This window comes from Lineus longissimus, chromosome 1 (genome assembly GCF_910592395.1).
Source record: "Lineus longissimus chromosome 1, tnLinLong1.2, whole genome shotgun sequence".
NCBI lineage: Eukaryota > Metazoa > Nemertea > Pilidiophora > Heteronemertea > Lineidae > Lineus > Lineus longissimus.
The window spans coordinates 133,588-156,201 of record NC_088308.1 but is presented as its reverse complement, the minus strand read 5'-3'; the positions used below and the strand labels follow the sequence as shown (position 1 = coordinate 156,201).

The 22,614-nt window shown below is 42.5% G+C and overlaps 3 protein-coding genes across 5 annotated transcripts in view; 2 read left to right on the top strand and 1 right to left on the bottom strand.

The window, feature by feature from the left end:
* The window catches only part of LOC135483059 (serine/threonine-protein kinase SMG1-like), a 62,146-nt gene that overhangs the window by 6,255 nt on the left and 33,277 nt on the right, over positions 1 to 22,614 (bottom strand). For all 3 annotated transcript variants that reach the window (XM_064763570.1, XM_064763578.1, XM_064763585.1), the window contains 14 exons: positions 22,046 to 22,219; positions 21,404 to 21,503; positions 20,860 to 21,000; positions 20,316 to 20,506; positions 19,904 to 20,039; positions 19,409 to 19,601; positions 18,994 to 19,112; positions 18,475 to 18,738; positions 17,878 to 18,120; positions 17,519 to 17,719; positions 17,061 to 17,311; positions 16,558 to 16,723; positions 15,878 to 16,054; positions 15,339 to 15,463 (listed from right to left, as the gene is read on the bottom strand). In XM_064763570.1, the coding sequence (XP_064619640.1) occupies positions 15,339 to 15,463; positions 15,878 to 16,054; positions 16,558 to 16,723; positions 17,061 to 17,311; positions 17,519 to 17,719; positions 17,878 to 18,120; positions 18,475 to 18,738; positions 18,994 to 19,112; positions 19,409 to 19,601; positions 19,904 to 20,039; positions 20,316 to 20,506; positions 20,860 to 21,000; positions 21,404 to 21,503; positions 22,046 to 22,219 (2,481 nt within the window). The remainder of the gene's footprint in view (positions 1 to 15,338; positions 15,464 to 15,877; positions 16,055 to 16,557; positions 16,724 to 17,060; positions 17,312 to 17,518; positions 17,720 to 17,877; positions 18,121 to 18,474; positions 18,739 to 18,993; positions 19,113 to 19,408; positions 19,602 to 19,903; positions 20,040 to 20,315; positions 20,507 to 20,859; positions 21,001 to 21,403; positions 21,504 to 22,045; positions 22,220 to 22,614) is intronic.
* On the top strand, positions 282 to 3,444 carry LOC135483088 (adenosine receptor A3-like). The gene is made up of 2 exons (XM_064763609.1): positions 282 to 447; positions 1,635 to 3,444. The coding sequence occupies exon 2, from the start codon at positions 2,074 to 2,076 to the stop codon at positions 3,124 to 3,126; it is 1,053 nt and encodes a 350-aa protein (XP_064619679.1). The 5' UTR covers positions 282 to 447; positions 1,635 to 2,073; the 3' UTR covers positions 3,127 to 3,444.
* On the top strand, positions 7,123 to 15,224 carry LOC135483078 (probable G-protein coupled receptor No18). The gene is made up of 2 exons (XM_064763598.1): positions 7,123 to 7,324; positions 10,560 to 15,224. The coding sequence occupies exon 2, from the start codon at positions 12,152 to 12,154 to the stop codon at positions 13,211 to 13,213; it is 1,062 nt and encodes a 353-aa protein (XP_064619668.1). The 5' UTR covers positions 7,123 to 7,324; positions 10,560 to 12,151; the 3' UTR covers positions 13,214 to 15,224.

The window sequence follows — 22,614 nt, the reverse complement described above, 5'->3', positions numbered from 1 at the left end:
AATGTTCACAGACCCTCAACAAAGTTTATAAAAAAGATCTTCCCAGACAAGCACTTTTATTCTATTCAACTGTGTAAGGAACCACAGCGCTGTCCAAACAATGAAAGTCAAATAAGATTCAGGCTTGATTTGGCACTCAAAACACTCAAGGAATCATTGCTGGCTTTTTGTATTCCTAATGATCACTGGTCCAAGTAATAGCATGGAATGAGACCAGGTTTCTGTGAGTGCATTTGAAGTGGAGCATGAGAAACCAACAGATTGCTTCTCTGGTCGAGTGTGATGCATCGGTCCTGGGCACACTTCACATGATTATTCATCGTCACTCTCAACCCCTTGAATGAGGTAGAGGTGGAATTGGGTAGTTTGGAGGGAATAGCTGCTTTGGTTTAAATCAAGATCACAACAATCTCAGGATACAACAGAAAGGATAATCATACCAGATGGGTAAGATGAACGGGGTTTACTTCAAAAAATCCATTCTACTGCTTGGAAATTGATACTTCTGAGGACCACCTCTTGATACTTCTATCCCTTGAGGTATATTTGTATCAATGCAGCCAATGGGCTTGGAATGTCTGTTCATGATTGGCACCTTATCTTCCATTGACAATCTACTAAACTGTCACCAACCTTTCCCATGCGCCAACCTAACTTCATCTATGAGTCAAGGGGAGCATGCTGGTATCTGACGTGTGAAGTGATCATCGAGGAATGGAATAAAGTGTCAATTTTGGACCCTTGACTGAATAAAATAGAACTTGCACTGGGAGAGCCCAGAGGGCACGTATCACGCTTCAAAGGAAATGGGAGTGACTGGCGCTTTCAGGGATATTTTCAAAATCCCCATATTTCATGTTTGTTTTCAGTGATTTTCCTCGAAATCAAATCTCATCTTCTACAATTGAGTTTGATTTCTGTTGGTCTCCCCCAGCAGAGTCACAAAAAGGGTTCAATACATCTATTTTATGAAGGGCTTTAACCTATTAGCTGATCTTTGGTGTTACTGGGCCAGCTTCAAGCCACTCATGATTCTGACAAAACAAACAGACAATACCACCAAGAATACTCGGAAAGATCCCATTTGAAATGTAGGTCAGCTAGACTTCCAGGAAGAGCACTCAATTGGTTTCACTTGATGAAAGGGTTGTGGAGGAATGTGTGAGCTCCTTCAGCACAGGAAGACTCAGTGGAAAATGTCTTTTAGTCTGTGAAATTAGGTCAAAATAACAACAAGTTCCATTTAAGGATCCTATCATCAATGGATTACCGTACAATAGATAATAGGTTTGCGTCTTGGCTTCCTGGTGTCTATGTAAAGAAACACAGATGTGCACAGATTTATTCTGTTCTTGTGTGTGCATGACTATTTTCTAAGTCGTCCTTTACATCACAACTTCCTGGGATACTTGTGTCTCCTGCACTCAGGCTTATTGATGAGATGAGAAAGTATGGCGTCTCATCACAGCTGATGATGTCGATGGTTGAAGAGCCCTCATCTTAATCAGCTATGGTGTGGCGTTACTTCACAAAGTCAATTGCTGCTGAACTGGCTGAACATTCTCAACTGAGATGAACGTGACACCTCTATCGTTGGTTACCCACTTTCTTGAACTTTCTCTTTGCTCTTTCAGATTCCTCGATGATTGGGGACGGATGATAGAATAAGCACAACAGTAAGACGGATACTGCACACCAACAAGTCGCATGAAAAGGTGACATAATTCCTACTACTGGTTATTCATGCGAAGAATAACTTTGGGATCAGTAACATCATATTAGTAGCCATGGGTATGACCAATTAATGAATTAACAAAAGTTGCATCATGAAGTTGTGATGAGATAGGATATGTACATCAACTGAGTGTATCAGTCTGTCCACAGTTTGTTACGTGGTCGGATACTTCTGTAAGACATAACAGCACTTTCAGGACACAAGGGATAGATGTGCTGATGCTGTCTTGTAAAGGAATAACTTCTTCATTCAATATGCCTAAATCTTTTGAAGATGTTTCCAAATGTCATCCCTGACCTCCGATATGTAATCACCAGAGGTCACCACACCAGCTCAACATGGAGAATGTCCACCAGAATATTAATGGGACCGAACGTGAAAAACTTCTTGAGCAGTTACTGACAGTAGACTTGGAGGATGTTGTCTATGGTGCCTTACTTTCCATTCTTGGTCTTCTCATTGTGTCTGGGAACCTGCTCGTCATCATTGCCGTTAATAAGAACAAGACCCTCCGAAACAAGATGTATGTGCTAATTGTGAGCTTGGCCATAGCTGACCTTTTAACTGGGTTAGTGCATCCATTGAATGCCGTCACATACTTTGTCAAAACACTCAATCAGAGCAAACGATTATGTCTGATTATCGACTTTCTTGGCCTGGTACCTCTTTCGGCATCAGTGCTTCATCTTTGTGCCATCTCCGTTGACCGATTCATTGCGATCAACTTCTCATTACATTATGAAATGATAATGACGAGGCGGACCATCGTGGTGACTTTACTCATCTCTTGGGGGCTATCAGTGATCATCGGTGCTATCCCTGGCCTGGGTGTGAACACCTGGAACGCCCCACTCATCCCTTGGTGTTACTGGCAGGACGTCATAACACCAGAGTTCTTACTCTTCATAGGAATCGTGCTCATTCTCGGCAGTGTGCTCATGGTGACGTTATACACCCAAATATTCATCATGGCATGGAAACAGCACAAGAAGATCTCCGTTGGGAAACGCATCATTGACCGTGAGAAACATAAAGGCTGGCGACGGGACATGAAAGCAGTTAAAGTCATAGGTGTTGTTATAGGTGTTTATCTGACTTGCTGGTTACCTAGTGCCATTATGATGGTCAGGGGCTACCTCCAGATAGACATTCCACGCTATATACGCAATATCGTGTTTATCTTTGCGATAGCCAATAGTATGATGAATCCGTTGATTTATGCGTGGGGAAACAAGACGATGAGAAAGACTTTCAAAAGAATTTTACACATTCCTGAAAAACCCCAGTCAGAACAGGAATATACACCGAGGAAGAATTACTCTGATTTGGACAATGTTCGAAACGGAAATGTTTTAAATCTTGAGAAGGTGGACGATAGCTCAATTAGCTGACACATCGCTGAAAGCTCTGTGTGAGGGACGGCGAGGCCGCTGGATCCTGAATTAGCTTATCATTCTCATTCATATCAGGGTAACTCGGCTATATAGACCAGTCAATAAATACACCGCACAACTACCACATTTTCTAAACAGATAGTGCTGCCATCTCTGTAACAGTTGTGATTCAAATTACAGCTGCTTTTCCACGTGCCTCTTGCCGTGTAGAGAAAGGAACAGCAATGTGTTTTGTTTGAGGTGTGGACAGGCTGATCTACCACGAGCTGGCATTGTGGGTAATAGATGACATTTGTCACATATATACATATCTATTTTAGAATTACTAACAAAGATCATATTCTAGTCTTTACATATGACGTTTATCACTAAAATCCCACAAATAAAATCATTATTTTGACTATTAAAGAGTCTAGTTAGTTTCTTTCCGATAGTGAAGTTATCATAGGTTACCAGTTGAACACCAGATGGAAGCACCTGAGGGTGGAGAGCAGACTGAGAGATGTCGACATGATGTCAGAGCGAGTGGTACTCTATCTTACAAGTTTACCGGCAATCACACTTAACGGGTGACGAATGAACCCCCCCCCCCCGCTTCCCAACGGACACTTTACCTTCTAAGTATCCCTGCTCTGACAATAATAAGATCTAGTGTGAATTCCACATGTTTCATCAGTTATTGGAGAAGAGTCGTTTTAAACCAACATTTATCTAATTTTGTCCATCCTGAGGACTGTGCTATGTGAGATATCAACTCACCCTTGAATGGACACATCAGGGAGTTCTATCATAATCTGTAATTACCGCCGCAATCCATCACGGCCAAACCTCGTTAATGCTCAATTCAATTGGTTTTAGTCAACTTAATTGTGGCAACATGCTATCATGTTATCACACAGAGCCAGACTCTGGCTGCGAACACATGGATTGATGGATCCATCATGATTAGAACAAAACTAGGCAAATGGACACTTCAACCACACAGGACATCCCCTTCCACGCTGTTTGGAAGATAATTACTGGTGTTTAATGGTCATATATCAGCATTCCTCCAGGAGGAACAGGCTGGGTCAGTTCACCAGAAGGTTAGTCAATACTGCTGGTGAGCAGCAGTCATTACACAGTGCAAGATACAACTGGCATGTCAATGGACAAACCTCCAGCTCACCTCACATGGGCCAGGTTACTGTCCATCCATTGGCCAAGAGGTGTCTCTATAACCTCACAGTCCATTAGAACTACTTACAACTTATCACCATGTCAAACAAGACTGTAGCCTCCCTTCATAAGGTAACTCTCTTGAGGTCAACTGTTTTCAACTTAAACTTTGTAACAAAACAACCAAATCAACTGACCCTTTGACAGTTATAATGGACCTTGTCTAGTTTCTATAAATGAGGTCAAGTAATCAACACTTAACAATGGCTGGGTACAACATTATTATCTCATTAGTTAAGGATCATTGTATATAAATAGCAAGATAATTGGAACAAAGTAGGTGCGACATCATACCCGAACTAATTCTGACTGGCTTTTACAAACCAATTTCAGTGTTTTCAGATGAGGTCAAACAATTAGATTTCCTCTCATAGAAGTTCCCCCTTCCCTTGTGTTTTCTTCACGATTCTCCATTGTGTGAATAAAGAACCTTAGCATGGTTCATTTGACCTCACAGCACCATTTACTATCAGTGACTGGAATTAGTATTTGGCTGTTGGACTATTACGGATACCTTGTACCACTATTGAACAAGGTGCAGACTGTGTAAACAGATGGTGAACCTACACATGAACACAGCAAAAAAGTATTCAAACATACAGGAAGGCTAATGACATTTAAAAAATGTTCGAAATGAAATACAAGGAAACGCGGCAAGTCCACCTGGCAGAAAACTAAAAGGTGTCTATGTTTTGGTGATGCATTACTAGATGTTTCTAAACGCAATCAGCATCTTACTGTGAAGTGTTTTCATCAACATGACCGGGAATACCTCAGTGTCGATGTATGGATGTGTGCTATTGACTCTGACCAACTTGGTGGAAAGCACCACAGAACGCAAACGAACCACACCAATCATTAAATGAACCTTCCAAAGAAACGTTTACCTGACTCACAGGAGGTGTACTGGTTATGAAGAATTCAATAGACATTCTGATGCAGAAGTTGAAATTAAGACAGAATCTTTCTCTGATATCTAGCGAACTGAACAAGGGGTAACATGACCAACCAAGGTAGACATTGCATCCTTGATTATAACTGTGTGGACATCATGCGACTTGAGAAAGTTGTCAACTCCAATAGCACTCGTTCGGCCCCATCATTTTCATGGGAAAACTCGAGATGGTTGCTACAACCATAGGAGCAATGGAGACTGTTGTACTGCAGTCAAGTCAACTTGATCAATGGAAAATGAGCAAACTTGTCAACACTTAGCTTGGCAAACATTTCAAGGTTTGAGGAAACAACGCACCACGCACCATGACGCCGTGAGGGAAAATCTGATTATTGGCCGAGGCAATAATCAATGATTTTTAAAAATCGTTGTGACAGGATGACTTCTTATCGACATGATCACACTCTGAATGTGATACTGACAGAGTAAATATTAGCCGACTGTTATCATGATCTACTGTCTCGCTGCTGGTATGTAATCATCAAAGTTGACCAACAACAAGCTCCTAGGACTTCACTGTAGGTTTCTCCAGGGTCTACGGTTTCCTCCTAGATATCACTTGTCACTGACAAACCTAATAGTGCCTTTGCCCTCAATTCATCTCACTATTTCAGGAGAGCTCTTCAGCTAATTGCCTGATTTGCACCTTTCATCAGACTACTAGATGCTGAGAGCTTTTGTAAGATTGACACCAACAATAACTTCACCATCTCCTTCAAGAGAACTTTGGAGTGTGGTCTGCATAATCAACTGCTCCATAATATTGTTGGTGTTACAATGAAGGAGGTGGCAGCCCATTAATGACTACTCCATGAACCCTCACACCGTCCTTTATCATTATGAAAGGGGAACTGTCTTCCTAGAAACTCATTCAGGTTCTAAGCAACCAGATGTTTCATTCCCAGCCTCAGCACTTTCAGTTTCCAAAGCGTTCACAGCCGAGGAGCCAGCTAAGAGACTTTGGGTCGATCTCAGCAATGACTTCACCACCTCAAACTTGATTCCACACAGCTAATCTCTGGATGTGTATTGCTCCATCAGATTGGATGGGGGGGGGGGGGATTTGCACCATTTTGGTTTTAGCTTCTGATGACAAAGTCAAATCTGCATCGTTTTTCTTCCCCTTGGCATGCTGGTCTTTGGTCAGGTGTTTGTGCTGGAACTGGGTACAGATCTACAGCTGAAACTTGTCTATCTCAAAGGGAATTCTTATCGATCTAACCAGCAAATAGAAGGTTCAAGTATCCAGACATAGTAAGCAATTACTCTGATATCTATTAAGGACACATTAGAACCATGTTCTTTCATATCGCACAGTGGGGCCGGCTTTTCTTGGCTCGGTTTGATGCCTATTAACCTGAGTTTGCCTGACTTAGAACAACACCAGCAGATATCCCTGATGGTAAGTTCTTTGGCTGTTTTCTGCACCTATGAAGACTTCACCAGGGAACATGAATGTTTGCCTGGCATAGTCGTTACGTTTGCGTTGAATCTTATAGTAACCTTTGCGTGATCCCAAGGCAACTTCCCCTTTAAGTCTGTAGCAGCCAGAATGGAGGAGAGTAACTGATGAGTCTCCAACATTGTCTCAGTGAGAGGCATATAAAGAAGTCAGTAGGTCAGGTCAAGTAAACGACATGCCTCAGAGGCCCATACAGTGATAAAGCAGAGGATGTTTGAAGCTATATCAACATCAGTTGCTAAACATACATTTATGGCCACACTGGCCTCATCCAAGGTTCACAGCAGGAGAGCCAGTATAGCGGACTACAGACCAACTTTTGAATCAAGACCTTTGAACTTCTTGAGAATGCGATATTTTTAGACTCAGTTTACATACTCTGGAATGTTTTTTATTGCTTGGTGCACTTAGCACAGGAACTGCTGGTTTATCAGACGATCACAGATGCACGCTACAACACTCTGCACTTACTCAGTGTTAGTTAACTAGTACAAAGATCAGTTGCAGCTTTCATGGAGGCCGGAGGTTGACCACTTTCATTTGGATATACTAATAGTTTGGTAAGCTTGCCAATTTAGAGCGGATATTGGTATTTTAATTATCATTCTTTTGTCAGGTTCTAAGGTTATAGGTGTGCTATTGACTACTAGCTGACACCAGGACAAAGGAACTTGCCACACTCAATGAGGCAAGAGATGTGTGTGGACTGATGCATGGCTAATACCTTCATTACTCAGTCTAACTGATCATACTAACTATTGTTCATTGACAGTACTGAATAATGGATGGTGCAATGAAGTTTAAACCTTATTGCCTGCAAGAAATATTGGCTTGGTCAACATAGACTTTTGTTTCAATACCGGTACACAGTTTTTGAATAAGAAACACCATTTAGGACAAATGCCTTTGAGGGAAAATGTCCATGTCTTCTCTGAGTGACACCACCACCAACACATGATGCAACATGTACCAGCCTGTAGATATTGTTGATTACTGTTGGAATGGAATGGGTAGTCGCACTTCCCTAACCTGATGATGCCCACCAGAACTGTATAACAAACCCTTCAGACTAATGGCTTCTGGTCTTGCCATAACATCTGGTTTCACACAAGTCACTCCTCAAGATGTGCCAGCTATGTAACAGTAGTACAGCCACCTCCATCAAATATGATATTGCTTTACATCAAGTAAATCAACCTCTCCAACAAATTCAAGTCAAGATTCTCATTTTGAATCCACATTTATAAAAGTAATGCCAATATCGAAGATTTCCCAAAAGGGCGACTTGTTTTATCTCCAGTACGACAACACCAAATCCTTCGTTGCAACACGAAAAGTTACCGATCAATTTTAGTCGAATGGAAATCCCAAATGAGATGTTCTATTTTAATGGTGACACCACAATTACAGAATGAGCGTGTTAAGTGAGTGATGGTTTCTGACACATCACAGAACACCCAAAAGAGTTGGTTCCCTTTATCTTATTCAAGCATGACACTAAATGTAATGCAAGCAGTAGCATTTGGACTCATAAACATTGGCTTTTCAATCCTTTGAACACATACTCTCCAAATGAGACTTACTGAGTCAAAGGAGGCCCTAAAGCCAATGATACCACTAAACTTGATTGCCACCATCAACACCAAAGACCCTCAAAGTCCACCTTGTCATACCTAGTCTAAAAGACCATGACTAACGTGTCGTGGTGCGTGTGAGAATCAAGGAGCTGCAGGTGATATGACATGAGTAGCGTGTACCAGTAAATGGACTTACACCCGAGTTCAAAGACGGCCCTTACCCAACACACTTACACCTAATGCTTCCTCTAAACCTTAATCACACCAGCAAGAAAGCAAGTCAAGATTATTTTGTCCTCAACCAAATTCAAAACTGCCGAGTCTGTTATTGGTTTCTCGTGTCAGAGATTTCTGGCAAGTTGGAAGCGTGCAGCCTGTAATCGAATGTCTAACCATAAGAGTGAGTGGGGTTGTCAGGAGCTGCTACATCAAACTCAAAATACGCAGAGTGACAACTCATGGATTTGAAGAGTAATTGCCTCTGGTTCTGAGCCAAAGCTTCCTTATTCTTACCAAGGAGAACTTGCCACACATACAGGACTCGGCTCCAATAACATTTCTCTTAACATCATGTCACTTGTGACTTTGGGCAGGTCACTTTACCCCGAAAGAGCTTCAGCATGCTCTGTTTCTTCTTCACCACTGTCTGATAGTTTGTCTGCCTTTGCTTGCAAAGGTGGCTGTCCTGGAGAGGTGGACGGCAGCTGTCCTGGAGAGGTGGACGGCAGCTGTCCTGGAGAGGTGGACGGCAGCTGTCCTGGAGAGGTTGACAGCAAGTAGAACTGCCTTTCAACATGAAGCCACCAGAGACTGGCGAAGAAGGAGGTCATACTTTATTATAATAAACCACAAGGTGTGGAAATGACCATCCATCCGACCAGAGATTCAGACTAGTGGTCCTCACTTATGTTAGCTATCAGAGTTGACATTAGCATTTTGTTTACAGAGGATAACATCATCCCACATTGACTGATAACGATTCCTCACATCGACCACTTAGCCTGGTATTACTTTCATCTAAGGACATCCACTTGTGACCAATGCAAACACTGGAAAACACCAATGGTCACCAATACTTGTCTGTCAATACTCCAAGTAATTCCATCAGTCTGTTTTCTTTGTCACTCCTCTGCTTACCAACCAAAGAGACCTTGAGCAAGATGGGCAAACAGTTAACCGTTTATCCCCATTCTGTGATCAATATTTCCAATACTCTGATCAAGAGCACTATCTGATCTAGTTCCAAATGTCTGTTTTTTATAACGGTGCTTTATCCCTTTGAGTGCTGGTCTTATCAAGTTGAGGGAGAGAAGGCTGACTCATTAACGCAGCACGTATGTGGCTATTCCCAGTCTTTTAATAGTCATTCTAACCACATTGACTTGAAATGAGGTAGGGTGTTTTCTTTTTGGGACACCCTGTAGCCCTGTACCCCCTGTGCTTCTTACCTGAGGCGGTATTACTCTTCACCAGGACCTCAGTTCCCACAAACGACAGGATGATATCCAGGAGCTTCTTCCAAAGTTCCAAGTTTCTAATATAGCTCTCATCAGCGATGCTACAGCTATGATGGAGAATAATTCATCATGAGTCCCTGCCATCCATCAATCTCATGTCTGCTTGTAATAATAGTCAAGTTATCTTGAAGGATCACTGATTCCAGCATCCCCAAGTAATGAATTCACAATATTGGGACATCCGTGTCCATCCCTAGTATCAGATCTCTTGATAACCAAGATCATTTCATCTAGGAAGGCCAATCAATATTAAACTAATCTTCAAATTCAAGAAGACACAAACTGAGCTACTGTGGCAGGGACAAGGTATTCCCAAATGAGTAGCTCTGAACCGTATTTGGCAAACCAGGCACTTCTTGGATGTCCTACAATGTTCTAAGACTTGCAATATAAAATCGATAGTTCATCATTGCCAAATCTGAACCCATGTTCAAGTAAAATATCCATTTTCATACACCACCTTATGTTCAATCTGGGCTGGTGGACATATAGTCAGAACTCACACAATGCTGGTCACGTGCACAGAACTGCTCAAGCTAGCTAGCTGTAACAACTCAAGATTACTTTTACCCGACTTTCTGTATTTGGTTGTTGGAACTCGGTTGAAAGAAACAAGTCCAATCAAGGCCCCTTGAGAGATCGCAACAGACGTGTTTCCACGAACATTCATTCAATAACACTCTCCTCTTTTTGTTCTTTAGGTCACTAACTCAATTGTGAACAACACCTCCTACTACTCAACACAGTAGCTGCAATCAGCGAGAGAGGCTGCAATAATTGGCAAACTAGTATTCGGGGAGGAGAAAGCTGTCCGTTGTTTGAGGATGTGCAGTCAGAAAGACCTGAGGGGGGTGTACACACACGGATATCTCCACAGGTGACACAAGGAAAACGGCTGTTTGGATCTGGTGAGCTCAAGATTAGCATAGGCATCTGTCAACTGGATAGGCCAGCAGTTACTTGAGTGAACTGTTTGGAATCACTGGGGTTTGAGGATGTGCAGTTTATGATAGACAACACTCTCAACTGATTGCCTTTAGAATATCGGAATAGATTTGAAGCTATGTGTCAGTCATGTCAACAGAACACACTATTCAGTCAGTGCCAACAGTGTCGCTAAAAGAAAGACCTGGTTGTTTCTTTCCTGAACTTGATATTTTGCCACTACACAGACTTCATCAATCTATGAAACGTACCAAAATATAGTGTGGGACGGTGATACCCAAGAGACTATTGGAATACATTCTAATCTATAACTTGTCCGACTGTCCAGAGCCGTATTTGATATTGATTGGACTCGGTAACTTGACTAACCGTTCACTGAGTGGGAGGCAGTGGCAGACGTCAGATGTGACTAACATTTCAGCAGAAGCATCATTTTTGCAGATGTTCTTTGAATCATTCTTGGAGGAATAGTGAAAGTGTACAAGGATTTCATACTTAACAAAAAAAGCTTGGGTTTTGAACTTTGGATATAGGCCTACATGCAAGCTTTCAGTTTGGCAGATCTGGAGGACATTTAAGCCAGACCGTTTGTGTCAAGTTGCAAAAGGTAGGAAGGCGAGATTAAATCAAAATAAACAACTATAAAGTGATCAGTTTGGCCGCATTAACAAACCATGATTGTAAAGGTTTTAGTGATATGACATGAACTTTCGTGTTTTGGTGGGCTTTGTGTTTTGATGTACTTCTAATAGGTGATGGCCTACTGAGCGAATTCCTCAGGAAGCTTTATCTATCATGTGAGAGTGTTGCCTGATTAGATGGAATATGGATTAAGAATAGTTTATCATACCTGTGCACACATTTATTACAGAGTTTTCAGAAGGACTCATTCACACTCAAGTTCATTATAAACAAACATTTTTCACTCTGACACAAGTGGATTGTTGTGACAAATCAGATTTACCATCAACAGCCTCTCAATCTAAAGGATAGCAGATTGGATAATAGCCCAATTTCCTTCAAGGACATATCTGAAAGACCAATCACTCCGTTACTTGACTGGTATCGGAGACTTCCTCGTCAAGCTCTATAATCAATGGGACACTTGTGGTGGGTTCTGATTATGTCGTGTTCTCTTTTCGACCAGTTGTAAACATCATTTGCTTAAACGACCGTGGCGTGCAGATCTGACTTGTGAGATGGATGACAGTCGATGCAGACAGTTAGGACTCACCTCGTTCAGAGATTGATTCATGTCTCAAAATTCAAATTCACATGAGGATTATATCAGTTGCAATCTGATCTTGTTGACATTCATTCCAAAGAGACGAGTGACGGTAATATCGCCATGGAAGGAGAAATGACTTCTACACCATCTAAAGCTGTGAAGCTGCTAAACTTCACCGTTGACATCTATGAACAGAACAACACCAAGTCTGAACATGGTAAACTATCAACAGAGAATATACTCATTATCATTATACAATTAGTGCTCATGATAAGCATAATCATAGGGAATTCTTTAGTTATCTTAGCCGTCATCAAGTTTAGGAATCTTCGTAGTGTGTTGTACAGATTTGTGGCGAGTCTCGCGTTTGCTGATATTCTGGTGGCCACTGTGATACCGGTGAACATGCTGAGACATGCAGAACCTATATTTAATCGCAATCAGAGGATATGTTTAGCAGTTTACGGCACATCAACGGTCTCCTTCGCAGCCTCAGTATTTCACTTGTTCTGCATCGCTATAGATCGGTGTATCGCGCTGAATAACCCCCTGAAATATCAGACGATCATGGCCGGGAAAAGTTACAAGTTCATCGCTGTGATTTGGATCGTTTCAATTGCTGTTGGCATCGTGCCAGCTTTTGTGTCTCGGCGCTGGGAGGACAACCCCAAGTGTACAATGCAGCGCGTCTTAGACTCAACGTATATGTTTGTACTCTGCATCATCATCATCGCGATAGCAGTCGCCATGTTAGTCATGTACGCACAGTTGTTCTATGTGGTGCAAAGCCATCTTAACCGGACAAATATACGAAATGCACAAATCAGCTGTGGCACGGTTTCTAAAATCAAGAAAGATGCCAAAGCGGCCAAGGTGTTAGCGACGGTACTTCTCACATTCTTAATCTGCTGGATGCCATTTGTGTCGGTGGTGATTGTGATTTATCTCGGTAAGACAGACACTGCCAATAAGGAATATAAAACAGTGTCGTACTTTCTAGCAGTGTTTAACTCTTGTCTCAATCCACTGATCTATGCCTGGATGAGCAAGGGCATGCGGGCGGCATTCAAGACGTTACTCCGCCTTGACAGACGATCACAAACAACAGACATTACAGATGTGGCCAATGGTAATGGGGCACCTGGGTCTCTGGATTTAAGAGAAGAGGGCGAACCATTGTGATTAGCCCCTGAACTGAAGGACATGGTTGTGTAGAGGGTTGTCAGGTCAAGTAGCAGATGTCAGCTCTCAAATTAGATGTCAATGTCGTATCAAAGAGTGAAAAGGAACATAAAATAACATTGGTAAATATGGCGTTTAGAACGTGACCGTTTTGTTTACACTTCCTTATTATGAGGGATGGAAATGATTGGCACTAATGTTAGACCAATATAACACTAACAATAATTGGAGATAACTTCAGGCCTGATCTACTTCAATCAGTCAGTATAACAATCATACCAAATGTGTTCATACATCATATTCTATGTGTATAGATGTTGTCATTCTCTACTACCAAGTGGTCTTACTAAGGGCCGACCAGATGTGTCAATCAGGCCATTGTCAGCCAAACACAGCAGTTTCCTCTCCCCAAGCATGCTCAAGTTTTCAAGAGCCTGGCCCATAACTTTGAGTGTCTCTTGCTACTATTGACGTCAAGATATTCCTGGTTGTGACATTAGCCAGAGCTTTAGCAAGTCTCTTCTCTTAAGCTTGATTCACACTCATGCCGATACCATCTGACCTTCTGTATAGAGCCCGGCTTGTAACGCTGACAGCTACATTCAGGTCTCTATGGAGGTGACACAGTCTTCAATATGAAAGTCCAATCATACATCATAATACATGTAACTTCTCATCAGAGAAAACTGAGAACACAGTTCTCCTTGCTACTGAATCTGCATCTGAAGCCTGGACACTTGAATGAATTAGCTGTCCAGGCTTCAGATGGTTAGTACACCTTCCTAGAGATAGCAGTGATGTACCAACAGGTAGCCCGAACATCATTCCCACACCAACCATAACAGTAGCAACTCTTGTCAATACCAGGCCTCACAGAACCTGCCTGTGTATTCCTCAACTCTTGTCAATACCAGGCTTCACAGAACCTGCCTGTGTATTCCTCAACACCTCACTTAACAAAGCCAACACATCATCTGGTAAAGCCCGATCATATTACTTGGGATTGAAATCCTAAACCACTTTAATAACTTGACTGACTTCATTCCTTCTACCACTTGAATAAACCAACATATCACTTCACTGATAATGATATTCCCCTAGCTATTTGCCTGTACACTGACAGGCTGAAGCAACACTAGTCAGCACACTGATGTATGCAACCTAGTGGCTTCTATTCTAACTTCCATTCTCAAACCAACTTTATCTATCTAAGAAGCACGTGAGCCCACTATTACAACATCTAGTGAGAGCTAGGCCATGTGTGCCAATTTGACCTCAACAATGGGCTCTAATCTGAACTGTGTTTAGGGAGCATTGTCCAAGAGTAGTTATCTTAGACGATAAGGGACAAGGTTGACTCAATGTGGACACTTGAGTTATGTTGTAATAGACATGACATGGTTACACTAACACTCTAGTGAGGGGTCCTAACCAATAATCAGTGGGCTTCCTTGTACTATGCTTGTGTGTGGCAGCCTATATTTGCTTAATTATTTGGGGGGTTATACTGGTGTGGAAGGGACACAAACTGCACTCTCAAACTGAACTCTTTGACTATGATCATTCTGGCCAATCTGAAGTCTTGAACAGGATGCAACTGGAAAACAAAACCAACATTTCCTTCATCGTTAGAAAGTTTATCACTGGAAAGGAATGTGATGGTGAAAAACTGAATGTGAACAATCATCATGCGAGCTACCAGTTTCACTATGTAGGCTAATTTGACACGTTCATACATTCATCAATGGTTTATGAACAAAAAACACTTTTGTTTCTATGACGCAAACAAACTGTTTTGTAAATCATGGTTTATTGACATTAGTGCAAAGCCTATAGAATTAGGGCAGTCTAGAGTCAATTATAGGCCGTTGGTATTCGATTTTGTGTTTGTTCTCCCCAAGTATATAAGGCATGTATATGAGGCAAACATAAAATCCAGTACATATGGCCTGAGATGCATTGTTAATGTTCGTGTTTTGCCAATTATGTCTGGGAAATAAACATAGGAAATGAGAGGAATTATGTTTATTGGTTTGTGAGCATGTTGATTGGTCTCTATGCATAAGTGTCACTTTATATTCGTGATGAAGACGTCACAGAATGTATTAGTCGACATGTGACTTACCGGTTCATGAGGTCAAGGAACATGGCGTCCATGGCCGCAGCATCAGATGTTCGAGTACGCAGCAGTTCAAAGTGAAGGATGGCGTTACAGATGCTGATCACATCAGAGCTGTTCTTGCCCTCAAGCTGAAACAGATTCACGGGGCACAATTGAACTCAATCATTTTTTCATTTAATGTGCTTGGTCTTGAGAGCATTTGTTGCATTTCTGGTTTTGTTCATGAAAAACGTTAGAAAATATTTTTTTGTCCAAAATAGTCCAAAAAAATTTTTTTTTTAAATCGAAGATTTCTTTTGAAAAAATCCAAAAAAAATTTGAAAAAATCAAAAGGTTTTTCGAAAAAAATCAAAAATATATTTTGTAGACTTTTTAAAAAAAAAAAAAATTCCAGCATAAAATTTATTTTGGGGTACATTGGGCCCCCAACTAAATTTGTGCATAAAATTTGAGAAATTATTTGCAACTGGGGTCAAGCACTAGGGCTGTGTCCAACACCACATATATTCGTAGAGCCATCTAGGATCCTCCTACCAACCTACCTCAAGAAGTCTCTTCCTATCAGCAATGGCCTGTTCGAAGTGTTGGAGAACTGGTGCAAGCGTGGGGTTGGCTCCAGCAGCCCACTTTAACCTCTGCTCAATACCCGACTCTAACTGAATGTATCTTTCCTGGATGGCTACAAGAGCGGCCTCCTGACTGATCAGAGACTGGACACCCTGAAGAAGGAAAACATCTCTAACTTATATCACTGACAGTATCATTCATGCTCCAATACCTGTTACCCATAAACGACTTTCCCATTCAAAACAAGCACTCTCCCCTGATGTAACCCCTGCAACTAAGATCATGATAAGTAAAGATATGCCATCTTCATGATCAAGTGCCTTCTGAAACCTCTGCAACTAAGATCATGATAAGTAAAGATATGCCATCTTCATGATCAAGTGCCTTCTGAAACCTCTGCAACTAAGATCATGATAAGTAAAGATATGCCATCTTCATGATCAAGTGCCTTCTGAAACCTCTGCAACTAAGATCATGATAAGTAAAGATATGACATCTTCATGATCAAGTGCCTTCTGAAAACTGAAGGAGAGCACCAAGCCTATGAAAGTGAATGCAAACTTTCCAGTGGTGTCATCTACCAGACATAGTACAAGCTATACAGGAATCATCCAATAGATCTCCGTCACACAGTTTGAATTAGAGTAAAACTAACCTTTCCTAGTTCAGACATGACAGACGCTCTGTTAGGCATGACGAGCTGGTTGAGTGGACGTCCAACTTGGGAGAAGATGTCCTCATGAAGCCACTGGTACCTGGCCAACTGGAGCTGTGTACGCTGCCCACTTCCCTCATACATGTTCATGTTATTATCGAGCCTCCTGAAATGAAGCAATTTGAAATGTGACGCAACGGAATACAAAGGTGGAGACGAATTATATGCAGACTAGCCTGCCACAAACTTCAAAATGAAACTCCAAAGGTGTATAATCTTACATTTTGTGCACGGTTTGAACTTTGTGGCCAATCTGCCGGAGTCAGCCATGTGTAAGGTATGAATTGTATGAAAACCTTAAGAGAGTGTGCCAATACAGTCTTAAGATAACATCTCTCTCTTGGGGTTGGCAGGTTTCCTGCACTGGTTTATCATTTGAGTCACAAGTTATCAGCATGTGTTTATATGAGCCAAACCACCATTTCCCAAGCTTGGTCACTTACTTTGCCAGATCCTGCTTCCTCCACGCTGCATCATAATTACTGGTGAGCGTGCCTGCCTGCGTCAGGTGCATATGCTCAAAGTGGTTCTGGCGAAGACTCAAATCCACCGCCTTCTTACACAGGTCATCAAGAGAAACCTTACACTCCGCCCCGATGTCCTTCAACTCTATCTCAGCAGTCACATTGATGCCAAGTGATGCCACCTTTTGACAGATCAGGTAGCCAAGGGTCTGTGAGGGCAGGCCAATCACCTGCAAGGGAACAGCAGGTTAGCAATGTGAAATAACAACATGGTTTGTATGTCAAGCTGCAGTGATTACCCATTCATCCTAGCGATAGGGAAGGCCACTCTCTCTGACAAGTTAAGATTCTCCCTACGATCCTAGTTTAAGGTTACAACTTGCGAGCATATAATGGCCTCAACCCAATCAAAGAACACTTTCTGACTCCCAACGCACCTGCTTGCGAACAAACTCAGCAATGAACCTCTTGATCGGCTTGGCCAGCTGATCATCATCAAACACCGGTCCTCCCTGTTTGCTGTGGAGAGTGAGCGCCATCTGGCGACAGTTGAGGAAGAATTCCTGCATCGCCATCAGCCGCTTGACGAAGAAGATATCAGAGAGGAGACTCAGCGTAGACCCATTGAATGCAGAGATCTAGAACAGAAAGCACATGTCAACCTGTTAGGACATCATCATGATGAATCAGTTAGAAGTGTGGTCCTGCATAAAGCCATATTGGCCACAAACTTTTGTCTTGTTTGTGCTAAACTAAAACCTTTCCAGCTATTTTCCCTCAATGAAAACAGACATACCTGCAGACCCTTCGCCTCCCTCACCATGTCCACCTTCCTCCAAATATCAGGCACTTTCACAGAGTCAATCATCTCAAGCATGTCTGTGAAATCATTGTCGAGCTGCGTGAAGAGACCGTTAAAGACCATGAGGAGCATCTGCCCCGGTGTTAGCTCGGACGTCTCCATGTTGGAACTCTGGAGCAACTCGTTGAAGGATTGTCTCATTCTCTTGACGTGTGAGAGAACTTCACCATTAGAATACTGGAAGAGAGGCAAGAATCAGCTCAGTTTGTACTAGTTGCTGATGGCAGAATTGTTTAAAGATGTCAAGGTTTAGTCTCAAACGGCTCAATGTCTTTGATCAAGCAGTACTCTAACCCGCAACTCCTCCTGATTTCGCCGTCAACAAAAACATGACACCACCAGTCAATGACCACAGAACATGAAGTCTTGATGAAAAGTTTAGCACTATAAAAACACTTTTGTAAAATGTATCATGTTTACATATCTCTTATCATATGACAGAGAGCAGGAAGTGTTCTGATACTGGTATGGAATGAGACATGAAGGGAAACATGTGTCTCTCTTCCTGGTTCTCTCCCCGTCTTTATTTACCTCCATGCCCATGATGGCATTCCTCAGCAGCATCTCCAGTTGACTGACGACTCCCTCTAGTGTCATATTTGGAGAATGAATAATCGCATCCAATGCGTTTAACGTAGCGATCACGCTCTCTTCATCTCCCTGGATTGCCTTGATCGACTCTGGCAGGATGACGTTACGGAAGTTAGCGTTGAGATCTTGTAGGGCCATGTAGACCTGGTGCGTCGCTTGCATGGCTTGGAATGCCTGACTCGTCATCTCAATGTTGTTGTCATTCTGGCAAGAAACAATCAGGTATAGTCGACACCGTCAGATGGGCTACTGATGAACACGTCAAGCATTTATACATCAACCAAGCCTAACAAAGCCTAAGGAATTCACCTTGCTTCTACGTGCACTTCACTGTTAGCCTTGAAAGCAGCCACGAACACCCATGAAGACAGTCATTCACTCACAAATGCCATCTTAGATTCATTTAGACATACATCTATCCATTTCATGCTATTTCTTTACTTTGCCATGAGTACTTACGGGTGAGGTGAGCTTGAGGAGGGCGATGAGCTGAATGTTGTTGCCAGACATGCTGTGGAGCTCCTCCAGGAACCAGTCACCATCCCGCGATGTCAGGTCCATCAGGCGATCACCAGCAGCTGTGGAGGCAATTGGAATCTTAAGCTTCCTCTTGGTTTGTTCTTAGGTCAACACAATCACTTATGTGTCGTAGGTTCACCTGCCTTGTCCTAGTACAGGCTCCCAGTCACAGGGAATCTGGCATGTACGTCTCATTGAAAGGACTTTGAAGAGCCGTGAATATTACCTTGATCCCAACACCACTTCATACAGCCTGACTAACTTGCATTCAGCTAGATTTGATTAAGGTTCTCCAAGAGTTGAGAGGTAGCTTTAGCATACCTCACCATACGTGAACAAACTATTCATATCTTACCAGCAGCAGCACCCTCCATGACCAAGTAACGTTTGGTCAGAGCACACAAAGCCGTGATGATAACCCCAGCCAGACTGGCCTTGCCTGCGGGACCATAGTCGGCCAGCAGCTGATGGATCGCATTGGCACACTCTTGCACCTGCACTCCAAGATAGGATGTGTCAGCTCCTTCTAAGTTACGCCTCTCCATCACCTGAAGCATAGTCATCATCATCATCATCATCATCATCATCATCATCATCATTATCATCATCCTCATATAAGGTCGAAGGCCATGTGCCATTCATGAACCTATTCTTCTCTACACCCCATCTAAGACATACAGGTACAAACTGCCACAAGGAGCCGAGTACTGCTGTTCACATTCTACCTCTGAAAGCTAGCTAGGTTATACCAAACAGAACCACCTATTACTTGAGCTACAGGCTTTAGGCAGAAGGAATATTTCAAGTATTCTGCCAGCATGATCCTCGAGGAAAATACATGACCATATACCTTCATGAGTTTATTGCTGGTGTCTCCAATGACCGTCTGTAACCTTGCCTCAGTGTTGAGGATGTTTTCGATGTGTTGTTGTGTCACAGATAAACCACTGTAAGCATCCTGATAGTCACTCACCAACTCCTGACACCTGAAACACCAGCAGAGGAGTAAGACAAAGACATAACATCAAAGTATAAGGCACAGTGTACCTATCACAATCTCCTAGTGCCCTAACAAGAGACTCCTATCTAGCCTCCAAGCATTTGGCACAGGGGAATATAATAACCAGAAAGCAATCTGGTTTAAGAAAGCACTATTCGTATCTCTGTTTTCCAATGTAATAGAGATGCACATAGTCTATAGCCGGTCAGGTGTACTAGGTTTAGAAGCAGACTTCCGCCCCAAGCTGAGGGCTGTTACTTACTTCTCTCTATCAAAGTTGCATATGAGTTCCTGGAGTGAGTTCTGAATGGTGGTGCTGCGGCTAGTCTCAGTGAAGCCCTGAGGGAACTGGGAGACGATGGTGGCATATGTCAGCAGGATATCGAGGCAGCTACAGATGACTTGACGACGCTGACAGAGAACAGCAGTCAGCTCACCATGCACTTCATCACACTAGAATCAATACAAGCAATTTAAAGTCAGATTTATCACATCTGAAAATGCTGCTCCAATGCTTCTCAGAGTAAGGTTTAGAATGTGTTCCTTACAGGAATGTCAAGCAGTACCTCTAAGGTGATCTCATCTTCCATCCAACCCCAAAGCCAACATCCAGCCGAGCTCCTCATACCAACTGACTCCATCAGATGGCACTCTCATATCTTCTCCTACTTCCATTAACTTTCTTCAAGCTTCCAATGGTCTTCTGAACTAATAAATAACTGTCTTTTTACAACATTCATACCAACTTTTTTCTGTTCGGTTGCCAACTTTGACTTGGCTTACTACTTGCCACTTCTGCTACTAACCTGTTGAATGACCTGGCCCTGTCCTGCTCCCTGCAGGAATGGGATAGCAGGGCTGTAGCTCGCCACGCTGTTTGCCAGAGGCTTTGACACCTCGTTACGCATGATCTGCAAGCACTGGCCCTTGACAACACTGAACGCATACTGTAAGAGAAGAGAGTCTATCTTCAATATGAATTGTTTCACTTCCAAAAACTGAGGATAATTAAAGGCTCATTCACTTGCGAGAAGTGCTCAGTGGGTGGGGGGAGTTTGACCATTCTCACTCGGGAACATGTATGTCTCAGTGGGAGGGGGGAGCTTGACCATTCTCACTCGGGAACATGTATGTCTCAGTGGGTGGGGGGAGTTTGACCATTCTCACTCAGGAACATCTGCGAGGCAGAGTGGCATCTCTCATGTTTTGGGTGAATCTCCCACAAGGCTCTCATGTTCACCAGAGGTACTGCTCATGCAGTTCAGCTTCAAGAAGTTAACCACAACATCCTCAAACTGATGTGATGATGAAGTGAATAAGAGGCCACCTCTTGGCAGACGCTGCCTTTACCTGCAGTAGCTGGTTCCACGTGTCGCATTCATTGATCTTCTCCTGGATTGCCTCCTGGACGGCCATCTTGGTTGTCTTGACAACAGCGTACTCAGAATACCTAAACAACAAACAAACATAAACAAACATGAGCAATGACATTATTGGACACTGGCACCAGACAGAATCTATTTTCCTGTGTGCCGAAACTGGGAGAAGGAAGTGGACACTTGGTTTTTTCACAAATTATGCTGTTTCTATCGAGAACATTATCGTAATATACCACACCAAGTGTCACGTTACAATGTCAATGTTGACTGAAAGGAATTATGTTTATTCATCAACATTTTTTCAGCCTTTGTAAACTTTCCAACAAAATGACACAATTACTGTCATAGTTGGAGGTGCAGACAACAGGACAATGCAAACTATACCCACTATGAGATTTGTTTTCTGGCTCTTTATGATTTAACAAAGTGTCCTGACTGCGGTATCTGACTCGCATTCTAAACCACATGCAATAACTCTTACAATTAAAGCTTTTCTTGACAGTACATAGTTGTCTGTTTAATTCCGACCCCTCTACCTGTCATCTCCACCTTTCATAAGTTGATTGACTTCTTCCCTGACGACTTCAACCTCATCTGTGCAAGATGACCTCACCTTTCATGAAGTTCATACAGAGGGTGTTCCTTGTTGCGTCTGGCCTCTTCCAGGAGTTGAAGCATCTCCTGTAGATGACTGAACTTGTCTTTGGTACTCGCGTACTCAAACTGAGTCCTCAAAGAACCCTCGAGCATGTCAAGCAGCTTTGGAATCGAGTCGGTCATTTCATCTCTGAAAGATACAAGTTTGCAGGAATCAAAATCCCACACTAATCTAAGCATTCCGATAATTGGAAAATCACTGAGTGCTTTAATCTCTTGCAACACAACCATTTCATGTTTGAAGTTTTAAATCAAGCCACTGGCTGTCCTAGTGCAATGGTAAGATCAAGGCTCTCCATAGGACTTCAGATGCTTTGAAAACGAAGCTGCCTTTGGTCGACAAAGAACTGCTTATCAAACTCTCCCAGGTCAGCGGTTGGTGGCCAAAAAACATAATCTTTGAAAATTCCCAGCGCTCCTGGATCTGCTTTATTCTGAACACAATGTGGCCAATGTGAGGTTCAACGCAGGAAATCAAACCCATTCTTGATAACAATAAACATGAGTGTGAGTGGCTTCTTCCAT

Coding starts and splice junctions, on each gene's coding strand:
- LOC135483078 (XM_064763598.1), top strand. CDS start 12,152: ATGGAAGGAGAAATGACTTCTACACCATCTAAAGCTGTGAAGCTGCTA.
- LOC135483088 (XM_064763609.1), top strand. CDS start 2,074: ATGGAGAATGTCCACCAGAATATTAATGGGACCGAACGTGAAAAACTT.